The sequence below is a fragment of the Sciurus vulgaris genome, assembly GCF_902686455.1.
Source record: "Sciurus vulgaris genome assembly, chromosome: 12".
NCBI lineage: Eukaryota > Metazoa > Chordata > Mammalia > Rodentia > Sciuridae > Sciurus > Sciurus vulgaris.
In genome coordinates, this window is record NC_136473.1 from 112,105,444 (window position 1) to 112,119,419 (window position 13,976).

The 13,976-nt window shown below is 50.6% G+C and overlaps 1 protein-coding gene across 4 annotated transcripts in view; it reads left to right on the plus strand.

The window, feature by feature from the left end:
• The first annotated feature begins 4,012 nt into the window (after positions 1-4,012).
• The window catches only part of ILDR2 (immunoglobulin like domain containing receptor 2), a 55,545-nt gene continuing 45,581 nt past the window's right edge, over positions 4,013-13,976 (plus strand). For 2 of the 4 annotated variants that reach the window (XM_079107928.1, XM_079107927.1), the window contains exon 1: positions 4,013-4,219. In XM_079107928.1, the coding sequence (XP_078964054.1) occupies positions 4,174-4,219 (46 nt within the window). In that variant the 5' untranslated portion in view covers positions 4,013-4,173. The remainder of the gene's footprint in view (positions 4,220-13,976) is intronic. The other 2 variants (XM_079107921.1, XM_079107924.1) reach the window with 1 other exon arrangement.

Here is a 13,976-nt window from a genome sequence, read left to right on the forward strand (position 1 = left end):
TCTTCTCACTGGCAACTTTTTCTACATTGTAGAAATACTAGAGTACATAGAAATTATAAGAAAGAAAATGTAAATTAATGACAGTCTTACCCAGAGAGAGCTGTTGTGACTCTTGTCGTTTCCTCTGTCTCTCTTAAATGCATTTTCAACATTGGAGTCCACACTGTAAATATCCTTTTATAGTCTACTCTTTTTCTTCACACTGTCCTTGGGTAGACCCCTTTTGGGGAAAGCACTGAGGGAGAATTAAGGCAGAAGAAGGCTGCCCCGCTGCTGGGGGCTGGCCTTGGGATGGAGCCCAGGAGCATCTAACCTAGCACCCAGCACCACTGCAGTTGGATTGCAGCCTGCGGCAGCCGGCTCTTGCTTTAGAAATGCCGCAAGCAGACTTTTCAGCGTGTTCTCTAGTCTTTTACTTATTATATACTCACCACTGTTCTTGCCAGTTCATATTTTGGGGATGGGGTGTCATCACGCACTTTGTTTGCTTTTTTAAAAATGAAACAATTTATTCCTCAATATAAAAGTGCTTCCAGATTAAAAATGTTTCCATTTTTAGCATAGAGTCTCCATTTTTTTACCTCCTTTGTTTAATTTAGATTTTTTTTAAGCTTATAATTCATTGAGGATGGTTTTGAAGGTTTGGGGGATGGGGAAGATAGCAAACCTAATAGACAGCACAAGGAAGGAAAGAGGAACCCAACTTAGATGGGAAACATGGCATCTGTTCCTCAGGCACACTGCCTGTATTCCTCCTGGAACACAAGATCAGAGCGGAGCGGCAGAAATGCAATGCTCTCTGTGTGCTTTATAAAGACCGCGATAGCGGGATTCGTGTGCATGCAGCCTGTGTGTCTGCGACGAGACCGTGCTTTAAAGAAGGTTCAGCCACATTGTATTTATAACTGTGTGGTTGCTACCAGCTACCAGCATGTCTCCTTGCACTGGTTCACTTCTCCTTTCCTGTGTCCTAATTCTGTTCTAAAGTGTGCTGCTTCGATGGAATGGCCTGTTCGTCCACCGGCCTCCCCACCAAACACAACCCCAGCTGTGGCTTCCTGGGAATTCTACCCTGGTTCCACATAGGACTTGTTCTGATGTGTTGGTTTCCAGTTGCAGGAGAAAGTGTGACATGCTGGAGGCCAGGACTTGGTCAAGATGAACCAATCTCTGCTTCGGGTTCTGTCCTACTTGGCATGGACAAATGGACAACTGGAGCTTAATCAGAGAGTAGGTATATTTGCAAACATTAATGCCATGGCTTCCCAAGAGAACAAAGAGATGGTTAGGTATTGTTTCTTAAACATTAATGTGCATCAAAAGCACTTGGGGAAGGCTGTTAAAATGCAGATTTCCAGGCCCTGCCTGGCATATCAGATCTCATCAGTTTTAGAAAAGCCTGGGAATTTTATTTCTAAGCACACATGGTAATGTGATTCTGCAGTTGGAAATACAAAAACCATACTTGGAAGACTACTGGGATTCTGGGTGTCACACCCTGTCACCCTCCACCAATATGCAAAATATCATTGCCCCCCTCCTTCCAGCTTCCTCCCTTAGGCTGCCTGCTTTAAATCAGTAGATGTACCCTTAAACACCTAAAGCTTCTGTTAACCCTCCATCACCCTGGTAATGTGCATTTGGCACACACTAATTTAGGGGATGAGCTGTGGCCCCAATCATGAGGAAGTTCAGGAGAGACCACCTGCTGGGTATGAAGTAGACTGCAGGGTGCTACGCAGACTCCCAGCTCCCGCAATGGTAGACAAGGTGCCCGCCTTCTGTCACTCCTTCTGGCTCAGCTCTTGGGCATGCCTCCTGACTCCCCCGGAAGTGTGCAATGGCACATACTCTGAGCACACATGCAAAGCTCACTTCTGTGGGCATTCACTTTCCATTTCACAGGCACATCCCGGGTCTCTTCACTCAGTTCATCTCCCATTTTCACCTGTAGAAACTTGGTTTTGTGTTCAAATTGTGTATAAAATGCCATTGCTAAGTGTGCTTGGATACTAAACATTATTCAAACTCTCCTGCACACTGAGTATGCCACACGTATAGCAGTAAATGGCAGAACCTAATACAAACACAGCATCATCTCGGCCCTCTGGTGTTGATACCCCCTTTTATGGTGCAGACTCGATCACTTTGGAGTCAGACAACCTGAGTTCAAAAGCAAGTGCTGTCATTTACTAGCTACCTGACCTCAGAGGAGTTAGTGATACTCATTGGGTCTACGTGTCCTTACTGGGATTAAATGAGAAAGCTTATAGAACATGGAGAGCTATGCCTAGAATCTAATAAGAAACTCACAAATGTTAGGTGCCTCCTTTGTTTCTATATACTCTTTTTCATATATGAAAGAAAATTGTTCTCAAATTTCTCTCACACAGAATGTTATTCAGGTTTCTTAATGGTGTACATCAAAAATTATCCTGGCAAAAATAAAGCAGAGAGGGAGAGAGTTCATGAAAGATATTGGGTGGCACCAGCCAAGAAAGTTGGAGATCCAGATGGAGAAGATAGGCCAGAACCCAGAGAGGCTAGCAGGACAGACAGTCACACTGTCCTACCTCTTGATGACTCACTCCTGATTCAAAAAGCTGTGACCCAGAGGGCTAGGCTTGCCATGTCTGGGGTCAGGGATCTGCACTCAACTAGAATAGTCAGGAGCTGCTCTGGACTTTCAGCTCCTGGAGTTGGAATTGCTCAAAAATATGAAGGGAGTTCAAAAGCCAGGCAGCCATGGAAGACCCCCGTCCAGGGTCTCCTCCGGGTTTCCCATGTGCTTAAATCACCCCTGCTTTCAGGTGTGATCATCCTCAGACATGGAGTTAGGAGCTCTTCTCAAGCCTAGGGCCACTATTTCAGACTTTTCTGCATTCTCTCCTTCCTCTGCCCATAATGCCCCTGGCCTGATGTCCTCCCACTAGCAATCCCTGAACGTCCGCGGTCTTGCCCATTCTGCACATGTCAATCCAGGTGTTTCCCTTACCCCTTCCAAGACCAACTAGCTCCTCCCTCCGTGTTCCCCAGGCAGTTTCCCTGTGTCTCTGACCATATTTGCTGGATTTTACAATGAGTATGTATTATGCCCCTAATGGTCTGTGTTTCTCCTCTCTTGGACCCAAGATGAGGTTCCCTAAGTGCAGAAGTCTGCCTTATCCTCGGATCGTTGGTTCTCAGCACCTAGAAGAGACTTCACACATCTGTTAAGTCAAGCATACATTCCTCAACACCCTGTGCTCTCTCTCTCTCTCAACATCCTCTGACTCCTTCCTGCGGACAAAAGACAGATTCATTTTAGAGATGGGAATAATCCAAGTGAACATGGCCTGCAAAAACCGTTGGGCAGATGCAAGTCATAAATGTTTATTTCATTTTAGTTTTGCGTATTTTCCGTTAAAAGGCCTATGCCCTTATTCTACCACATACCGTTTTAACAGGGAAAAGTTGTGAGGCGGGATTCCCGCCTACCATTTTCAATTCTGCGGAGAGCTAGACGCAGGGGCAGGGGGCCCAGCAAAAGCAAACCCCCTGCCTACCGGACTTCCAGTCTACTTTCTGAAAGTTCTACCAAGTCCTCACAGGTCCTCCACCCTGTTGCCCATGCACTGACCCCCCACTCCTCGGGTCCCCAGCCCACGTTCCTGCGAGGGTTCCCGCTCGCTGTCTCAGCTGGGGAAAACCCGGGCGGCCCCTGCTTCCCAGCGCCTCCCCTTAGCGGGCTCTCGGGTGCGCTCTGCTGCTCCGCGCTGACCCCGTCCGCGGGGGCGGCACGTGATCGGGGAACTTTGGCAGCCCAGCGGCGGGCGCGGAGGCGCGGGCGGCGGCCGAGCTCCCCCACGCGGCAGCTCTGGCGGGCGGCGCCCCCGCGCTCGCGGCGGGGCTTGCAGGTCGCCGCGGCTGCAGGGAAGGCGCCGCCGAGCGCCGCGCACAGCCCGCCCGCGGCAGCGCCCGTGACGGCCGGGCTCTCCTGCGCCGCCAGCCCCACGGTGCGGCCGGCCCGGCTCTCCTGCGCGCCCAGCCGGCTCTCCTGCGCCGCCCGTTCTTCGGCGCGAACAGCCCGGCAGTCCAGGGACGCCCCCGCCGCCTGTGCCGCAGGTCGTCGGAACCCTCATTTGGTCGCTCCCTACTCGCCCCGCGCCTGATCTGCATGGGAAGTTGGGGGAAATGGACAGGGTCGTGCTGGGGTGGCTCGCTCTCTTCTGGTTAACAGGTAAGTGTCGTTTTCCGCGGAGACGGAACTTTACGCATATTCCACAGTGGTGCTGCTCTCACCCACCCTCGAGTCCCTCCTTAGTGACCGTGTCAAAGCTGCCCGGCGAGCTGGGGTTGGTGGGGGAGGGGGCCGTGTGTGTGTGTGTGTGTGTGTGTGTGTGTGTGTGTGTGAGAGAGAGAGAGAGAGAGAGAGAGAGAGAGAGAGAGAGAGAGAGAGAGAGAGAGAGAGGAGAGAGAGAGAGAGGGGAGAGAGAGAGAGAGAGAGGAGAAAGGGAGAGAGAGAGAGAGAGAGAGGAGAAAGGGAGAGAGAGAGAGAGGAGAGAGAGAGAGGAGAAAGGGAGAGAGAGAGAGAGAGAGGAGAAAGGGAGAGAGAGAGAGAGAGAGAGAGAGAGAGAGAGAGGAGAGAGAGAGAGAGAGAGGGGAGAGAGAGAGAGAGAGAGAGAGGAGAAAGGGAGAGAGAGAGAGAGGAGAGAGAGAGAGAGGAGAAAGGGAGAGAGAGAGAGAGAGAGGAGAAAGGGGGAGAGAGAGAGAGAGAGAGAGAGAGAGGAGAAAGGGAGAGGGGGGAGGCGGGAGAGAAGCCCGACGTGTGACTCATTGGCTCTGGGCGACTGTTCGTTCTGCCTTTCCCCTCTATACCGCAGTTCTTCCTGATCTTAGCCGGAGTTTGTAATGCCGAATCCTAGGGAAACCCTGGCTGAAAAAGGGAAAGCTCCTCGAGGGGCTGATTCTTTAATGGACTGGTTTTTTTGTGGTTGTTTTTTTGTTTTTTGTTTTGGTGGGCTGGGGAGGTGGAGGCGAAGAGCCACCAATTCCTCCCTTAGAGAAGGAGGGAGACCCAGGGCATTCTTTGCGACTCCCTGGGCTTCAGGGTTCAGGTGAGGAGGATTGGGAAGGACATGGGGACAGAGGCTTGATTGGTTGTGGAGTTTCGGGCCTGCCTCTGTGTCACTAGCATCATTTGGGAAGTGGTTGCATGGTAAAAGGAAAAGACCCTTTCTAATGGATGAACCCCCCTGGCCAGACACACGCATCCAGTGAAGACACTTTGCAGAGCCATCCAGAAGTGGTAGGCTTCTCCCCATCGCTGGAGTCCTGGTCTATCTGGGCCCTTGTGTCCTCTTCTCCTTTTTCTGAATTTTCTTCCCATTCTCCTGGGGCTAGGAAAGGCTTTTGTTGCCAGCTAACAGTATGTCCTACCCCCACAAGTAGCCTTGGGGGTGACCAGCACTGAGGATTGCCAAAACAGCCCTGATGAGGGAGTGGGGCAGGTAAGGAAGGTTTGGGTGGCTTGGGCTGGGACTGAGGAACCCACTTCAAACCAGGTGGGGACAGAGCGATGGAGGAAACAGCAAGGTGTCAGAAGGGTAGTGAAGACAGGATGGGACAAATGATGGGCAGAGAGGAAAGGACATAAACAGAAAGAAGTTTTGCCTCTCTGGGGGTGCCCACTAGATCTGGAAAAAATCATGTCACTTGGAAAGGGGAACCAGGTTAAGATATGCCAGGTGAGCCTGAAAGAGGGTAAAATACATTCAAGAAGAAAGGCAAATGCTCATTTCCCTGCTGCAGAATAAGATTATTGGTTGCCTACATTTTTTTTCCCTATTTCAAATGAAAACCCCCTAACACTGCTCTTGTCCCCCTGCTGGGTTTCGGCTGGAGGGCACCCTCAGCAGAGCTTGCATCTTATCTTGGCTGCTTGAGTTCGTCCCTCCCACGTTATTCAAATATGAACCATCTCTAATTTCAGAGTTTGGCTGATCCATGCCCCCCTCCCCCGGCCTCCCAGCATTCCCACTGCCACCCTCACGGATTCCGCTTCCTTAATTTGTCTCCTCTCAGTTATCTGTCATCTTCCAGGTGCACTTAGACCTGCAGCCTGTACAGCCAACTGCCTGAAGTCAGCTGGCATCTGGGGAAGGGTCCTGAACCGGAGGACCCTTTTCCAGACCCACCCACTAGACACACTCTGGGACTGAGCAGGGGATGGGAGCACATCTGGCCTCTAGATGGCTAGCTGGTTCTTGGGGAATGGAATCCTATCAGTGGAGGGGCCCCAGGAGATCTCGTTCAGCCCTCTTGGCTGGAGAAAAGGAGGCCCAGGGAAGCAGCTTGCACTCAGCACAGTGGTGATCAGAACTAGACCGCAGTCTTCCCAGGTGGAACCACGGCCAGTCCTGTTAGCACTTGCCCCTTGGGCCTCCCTGGGTTGCTGGAGGGTGTTTCGTTTTATTTCTGCCTGAGGAAGGGGATGCCTGTGCCTTCCGCCCTCCGCTTGCACCTGGAGAGGCTGCTTCTGCCTGAAGCAGGCCACAGGTTCCTCCCAGTCCACCTCAGCTGTCAGATGGCTGGAGCTGCCCTGCAGGGAGGGTTGCCCCTGCCCAGCCAGTGGTCACCCTGGGCATCCTCTCCTCCCAGCCCTGGTGTCAGAGGTGCCCAAGGACAAGCTGTCTCTCTGAGAGCTCCTCGGCCTGAGCCAGGGAGAGGAGCTGACAATGGCAGCTGGGGAGGGGGTTGAGGAGAGAGGAGCAGTGGAGGATGAGATGGAGTCAGACTCATTCCTTACAGAGAAACCATGTGAGCAAAGGTAAAGAATCTTAGTCTAGCCCAATCAATGAATTCTCTCTTGAGGGGGTGGGAGAAAGGGAGGGAGAAAGGGAAAGACAGATTAAAATAAGAGAGAGCCAAGAAAAGGCCACCTCGCTCTGGCTCTCCCTCCCTCCCCCCCGCCCCCCCCCCCCCCCCCAATCTCAGCCCTCTCCCCTTGTTTCTCTTTCAATGCAGGCTGAGCAATTTCTAATCAACACTTCAGGTTTTCCCCTCAGGCTCTAGCAGTTCCTTCCTTCTCTGTCTTTGCTAAAATTCTGAATTTCTTCCTGCTACATATTTAGGCTCATGATTTCTTATTGTCATTGTGATACTGCTTCCTGCAGTAGATTGATTTTGTTGTTGTTGTTTTGAAAAAACAGAATGCTTACCAGCTGCTATTTTAGCAACAGGTGCCATCTAGCAACCAGGCTTGAAGGCGGGCTCATTGGTCTTTGTTCCTGAAGATGGGTGGCAGGGGCTGGGGAAGCGCTGGGCTGTGCTCTGGGGGCCCACTCCACGTGTTTCCTGGAGACGCTTCCGGTGTCTCTGAGATGAAGACTGCTTGCTCTGTCAGCATTTCTTTTGGCAGCCTGCACGTCATTCATTCATGTATCCATCCACTCTGCAAGCTTGTATTAAATTCCTGTGGCTTCTAAGCACCATGGTAGGTGCTGAGAATGAAGCACCAGAGGACATAGTCTGTGGCCTCAAGGGTTGTAGTCTAGTGTTCAGGCCTTTTGTTATGGTGGTCCATGGCCCCTGAGGAGCACCACCTCAGTGCTGCAGAGCCAGCAAGGGGAGGCACAACCAGGCCGCACCAGGGGTTCCCACCTAGAAGAGCTCTGATGTGAACTCCCAGAAGAGGTGAGGGCGAATGAGGACTTTTACTCGGTAGTTAGAGGGTTATTCCCACTTCCTGGGCATTGTGCTGGGGTTAATAAGATGGACAGGATACCGCCACTGACTTCCAGGAGCCCAGTGTGGTGCTGGAGACACAGGTCAGAGAATTGTGGACACACACTTATGGAGCAATATAGTGTTGTACAAAAACAGCAATAGAGACCTGCACTAAGTATTGTGGGCGCCTCAAAGGGGCTCCTAACCAGCTGCAGGGGAAGGAGGTACTAGCTAATGGTCCTTTCCTGGTCCAGTTGTACTAGGCAGCCGGGGACGGTGTGAGGACTGGTTTGGGCATGGAGACAGAGTGCCACGGAGTCGGAAGATTCGCCGTTGGAGACTGCAGATCCTAACTTCCATGCTCTCCTCTCCTGTTCTGCTTTCTTCCATGGAAGCAACCTGTTCATACCAGAACATCTTCCTGTGTTGCTCTTACCACAGCCGTCCTTATGCCCACCGTCCTCCAGCCGATGTGACTCGCTGGGTTAGGAGGAGGTCACCTCATTGTCACACCCTGCAGTTTGAACACATGCTTTTGAAAGGTGGCAACCTCATCAGCTAGAGGACTATACTAGCAGTCTAGTGGGAGACTCTGCCGGACTGTGCTCAGAGTCTTAGTAGGTGCTCCACGCCTGGTTAATGGGAGGTGCAGTGTAGATTCTAGTCCCAGCTCCTCCACAAGCCACGGCAGGTCTGTTTCTTGGTCTTGAAATCTGCAGAATGAGGGGTTTTTGAGGTTACTTTTACCTCTAGGATTCTAGATTCTGAACTTTCCTCCGTTTAACTTTGATGAGCTGGAAATCAAAGCTTGAGTGGCAGGCCCACTCTTGCTTTCCAGTGCAGAGCCATCGGGAGCCTTGGCTTTCTTCCGCCTTTTCAGTCCAGTGAACAGCTGGAATGAAAACAGCAGCCGGGAAGGGAGCTTGCTCATTAGGCTTTTCAGAACGAGTGGAGTAGCTCCTGGTGCTTGGTGGACAGGAGAGTGTCCTCGGAACAGTGACACGTGGTCCTGTGGGGGCTAGTGAAGTAAGACGGGTTCTTCGGCCCAGATAGAATGACTCCTCCCCTGCTAGCACGGGCCTAGAATGTCCCATCTTGTTTCTTTGAGAAGGGTCTTGCTACGTTGTCCTGGCTGGTTTTGAACTCGTGTGCTCAAGCAATGCTCCTTCCGTGGCTTCCCAGGTAACTGCGACTACAGATGTGCACCAGCAGGCCCAGCTCCAGTCTCAAATTTTTGCTCTGGGACTCACTTACCTCTTTACTCACTCCGACTACTTTAGCTCCTTTCCTCCAAGCAGGAATATAAAGGAAGATGACGGGGTGGTGGTGTTGTTCTTATTTGCCAGCTATAATGTGTCTCTGTGTCAGGTGGTGTTCTTGTGCATTATCCTATTTGATCCTTCAGTGAGGCTGACCCTACCTACCAACACTATGAAGACACAGGCTCAGAGGAGATAAGTGACTCATCCGATCCCATGGTGTCTTGTTGATTAAAAGGATAAGATATTGTCGCAGACTTAATATGACCTGGTTGTTTTTAGTGTTTGAATCCAAGAGAAAACTTGTTTTTTGGTGGAGGTCGATCAGACTAGAACTCTCGATTTAAGTGAACATATGTGACATCTATTATGGGACATGATATGGGTCCTGAGGCCTGGAGTTTGTAGAAGCCGGGTTGGGGTTAGAGTGAGGCAGAACGCCTGGCAGCTTCCCCCGAGATGAGTGCTGAGTGCCCGGGGAAGGAGTCGTGAACTGTGGTGCTCCGGCAAGACACAGGAGGGCAGAGGCTGTGCTCCCACCACAGAGCAGGTGCTGCTGGCCATCTGGGACCAGGGCTGGTGCCGTGCACCCAGGAGCCACACCGGATGTGGCTGCCGCATATGTGCGCTTGAAATCATGGTCCTTGAGATCATTTTTGGCTCTCTGAAAATGAAAGAAGGTATTTTGGATGACTAGAGTTCTTTATGGGCCAAGAAACAAGGAAGAGCTCAGAAGAACATGCTGCTTCCTCTGTTCCCCTCCAGCATCTGGAGCCCTGTAGGAAGCAGACTCTGATTTGGGGGCAGGACCCTCTTCCATGCCCCTGGGTGCACCAGACAGTAGACTCAGAGGCAGGGAAGGAAGTCTAACTGACTTGGATTGAATGATACCTTCATATAATTTTCTTAGACATTAAAATAGAAAACTAACCTACTTCATTATGTTGTGATAATTAAAATGAGATTGTGTAAAACTCATAGCATGATGTTTGGCACATAGTAGGCCCTCAGTACTTATGAACCTAGATGAGGTGCATTAATCACCATTTTGATGCAGAATCTAGCAACTCCAAAATCTCAAAAGCTCTTGCTCATGTTACAGGAGAGCTGTAGTCCTGCTGTGGATTGGCGAGACTTGGTGGAGTTGGCTCAGTTCCAGTTGTCTTCTTGTTCTAAGACCCAGGATGAAGGAACAGCCACTGCCTGGGCATGTCCCTCTCATGGTGGAGGGCAAATGCTTGGGGGTGCGGGCAGGTGCAGAGCCAAGCCACACAAGTGCCTTTAAAGCATCTGCCTGGGTGGATCTTATGGCTCTTCTGCTCCCATTCCACTGGGTAAAGCAAGTCATGTGACTGAGCAGTCTGCGGAGTTGCAAGTGTATTCAGCCTCTGGAGACCAGCACAAGCAAGGGAAGGGGACAGATAATACAGTCTGTCAACAGTGGTAATTGTTCAACAAACAGTCCAATACTTTGCAGCAGTCTCTAGAAGCCTGCAGAACGGAGCTTGTTATTAATGGAGGACATAGGTGACTAAATAGAACAATCTCAGGCAATGGGACATGATTATGTGGGGGTGCTGTGGTTTCAGTAAGAACAACTCCTGAAGAGTAAGTAGGAGCAAGCTGGGAATGACCAGGATGGGGAAGGGAGATTTGTAGAGGGAACAGAATGCGCAGGAGCCGAGAGTAAAGCAAGGACTTGATGTCTTCTGAAAACTGCAAGTTTGAAGTAGGGTTGGAGCAGTCAGTGTGATAGAGGAAAAGGCGGAGGCAACCCCTCGTGCTCCTGAAGGCTAGAGGGTGACTTTTCAAAGATTCAGAGCAAGGGAGTGCCAGGGGGCAGAGGTGCATTTCAGCAATGTCAGTGACCCTGGTGTAGAGAGTGGATGGCACGTGGGCAGGACTTGCAGCAGAAGCCAAGTAAGAGGCCCTTGCAGAACGCAAGGCAGGGCATGGTAGAATCCTGAGCCCCGGCAGTGCAGCTGGAAGAGAGGCGTGGATGGTGAAGAGATGGAGGAGGCAGGACTGACTGGTTATGTGGTGGCTGAAGGGGAAGGAGAGTAGAAGATGCCTCCAGCGTCTGGCTGGGGATTTCTGGGGCAACCACTTATGGTCATGAGTTAATACAAGAGAACACCCCAGGGAGGGAGATGCAGGCCCTCCTCCCCGCTCATCTCCCCCCTCCTTTCCCACCTTCTCTCTTCCTTCGTTTCCTTTCCTCTTCATTAGAGTAGATGCAGTCCAACCTGCTGGAGCGAAGAGACCCCACAGAATACAAATCACACCAAGGGCTGGATTTCCCTCTGGACTCAGATCCCGTGCTGAGCCCTGCGTTTCCACCGTGTGGTGCTCAGGGCCCCTCTGCTCAGGGACTCTTCCCAGCAGGAGATGCCGGGGGGCACAGCTCGGGCAGCAGCTTGCCTTTGGAGAGGTGACCCGAAATTGGCACCCATCACTTCTGCTCACAAACCTTTGTCCTGAACCTAGTCACATGGCCACGGTCAGCTTCAGGAGAGGCCAGGAAATGCAGTACTTGCTGGCAAGATTAAAACCTGGAATATTCTGTGACTGACAGGGGGCAGGAGATGGTTGTCTCCACTTTAAGTGGGATGAGTTTGAGGTACATTTGTGACAACCAGGTGGTCAGTGAATTTGTGTTATTTGGGTCTAGAGCTCAGAGGAGAGATCTAGTCAGGAAATACAGATAAGCTGATAAAGGTTGATAGAAACCTTATATGAGGTTTTTTTTTTTTTTTTTTTTTTTTTTTTCCTGTTCAAATGACTGGTCCATCCCAAAAATCTGGTCCATTCAGGGTGAGGACTGCCCTCCTTTAGCACTGTGTTGGTAAAGCAAGGGAGACATCCCAGGAGCTCACTTCAGATCTGCGGTGGGCAGGGCAAACCACAGAGAGGATATGTTTCTGACTCACCTGCACAGTGGTGTCAGAGAATGAGGTGGCCTGGCTCAGCACCTGGATGAAGGTGCACACGCACCAGAATTGTTTGCAGCACATGATAAGCCGGCCGTGAGCAAAGCTCACCTGGGCCAGGGCAGCACTGGCACTTACCACGCCTTATGGGAAAGGGGGGCATGCAGCTGCTTCTCAGAGCTCGTGGAGGGAAAACACAAGGCCGCTGGCATGTTTTTAGGTCTGGGAATGGCCCATCCATCTGGTTACCCTGACCCTCACAGAGATCAAGGTTCAGGCACCGTGGTGGCAAACAAGAGAAACTGATTCTGGCCAGGGCAGGATGTCACTGGAAGGAAGATGATTAACTCTGAGAATCGATGCTGGAGAACTAGGCTCAAAAAATAGGCAGACATTAGGGCAGTACCCACTATTCTTATTAAACCTTTTAATTTTTAACCCAAGTTTATGGAGAACATGGATGGTTCCTATTTCTGGAAGAAAACAAGATTCAAGCTTCACGTTCTTTGTCTTTACACCTTTAGCCTGTAGGTCAGCACTTGCCAGCATGCTTTGCCCGCATCTGGACAGGCATCGCCACTAAGGGAGGCTCAGACCTTCTTCCTTTCCGGGACAGTGTCCTAGTCCTAGCTGAGATGCCGGCACACCCCATTCATCTCTTACACTTGGAAAAGCTGCCCATTAGTCGTTTCTAAAAGATGCTTTAGGAAATTGGGATAACATGTTAAAAGTGCAAAAACAAAAGATGAATTTCTTAAAGAAGTCTTAAAGGCAGGAAAGGAGGGATTGTATTGTCATACTGCATAAAGAAATGTCTTGGTCGTCTGAAGGTCAAGATATGCTGGGGAATGAGCAGTTCTCAAATTCTGCTTTGGAAACTTGAGTTAAGGGATGGGCGAGCTTTATACAAAATTTCCAAAGATGCCTGTCTCTAACAATGATTTTACATGACCTTTAGCAGCAGCCTTTGTTTCTCTAAAATGGGGCTGTGGTTATAGATCTGCCTCTCAGAGATGCTGGCAGGAATAGCTTACAACTAGTGGGAAAAGGAACTTGCTTTGAAAAAAATGAAAGTGCTAAAATAAGAACAGCCTTGCCTTCATGTCTGCTTTTGTTATTCCTGTGAGAACACAGTGCGTCATATATAGAATCCTCTGGAGAACTGGGGCAGGGAGCATTGTCTGCACTTGGGGCCGACCTCCCCAGCCTGTTGATCAGCCACGCCTGGTGACTCGCAGCTCTTACTCCCCACTCTGCCTTCAGGCAGCTTCCTAGAGGTGGCCAGAAGCCCTCTCTGCCACTGGGTCCCGGGTTAAGAAAGGCCTCCCCGGTTCCTTTGTTCCTTCATTGAGTCATTGCAGTTTTTGAGCGTCAGCTGTATTCTGTGGCTTCGCTATACACTGGGGATGGAGTCAGCCAAATCCTGGTCCCTGCACTCAGGGACTTCGTAGTTCAAAACCTAGTTCCTATTAAATTTCTCAAGATCAGGGGCTGCTCTTATGTCTGTGTTGCCAGAACTTAGGGTAATGTTTACAAATATGTTATGGATTGAACCAAAATTAGTCAAAATCTTCCTGGGGATCAGTGCACAAGAAAAGAAAAAAAATTTTTGAATGAGGACTCCTTCCTCACAAGCACAGAAAACCACTCATGCTCCTCAGGATGCCATTCAGGGCTGCCTTTGGTCAGGAATTTGTTTAAAAAAAAAAAAAAACAACTTAGTTTCGGAGGTCTAATTTTTACAGATGAGCTCTGTACACTATAATCCTGTACTTCACCTCTTCTGTCTTCTGCTCTCTAAACTGCCTCCGGTTTTCTGGAACTGCTGTGGTTTGCAGGATGAAGGACAGATTCTTTCTTCACCTCTGCAGATTTTGTAAGAGCTTTAAGACTCAAATTCCTAGGCTGTTGCAGTGGTGGGCCTCAGGGGGCCGCCTTCCTGCTGTGTGGCCTGTGGTCCTGTGGGCCAGACCCCCGCCAGTGCCTCTCACCCACTCACTCCCAGGAGCGTCCTCAGTGGCACCCCTGACGTTTCCCCAGGTGGAGGCTATAACATACCGACACACCTGCAGTCAAAGGA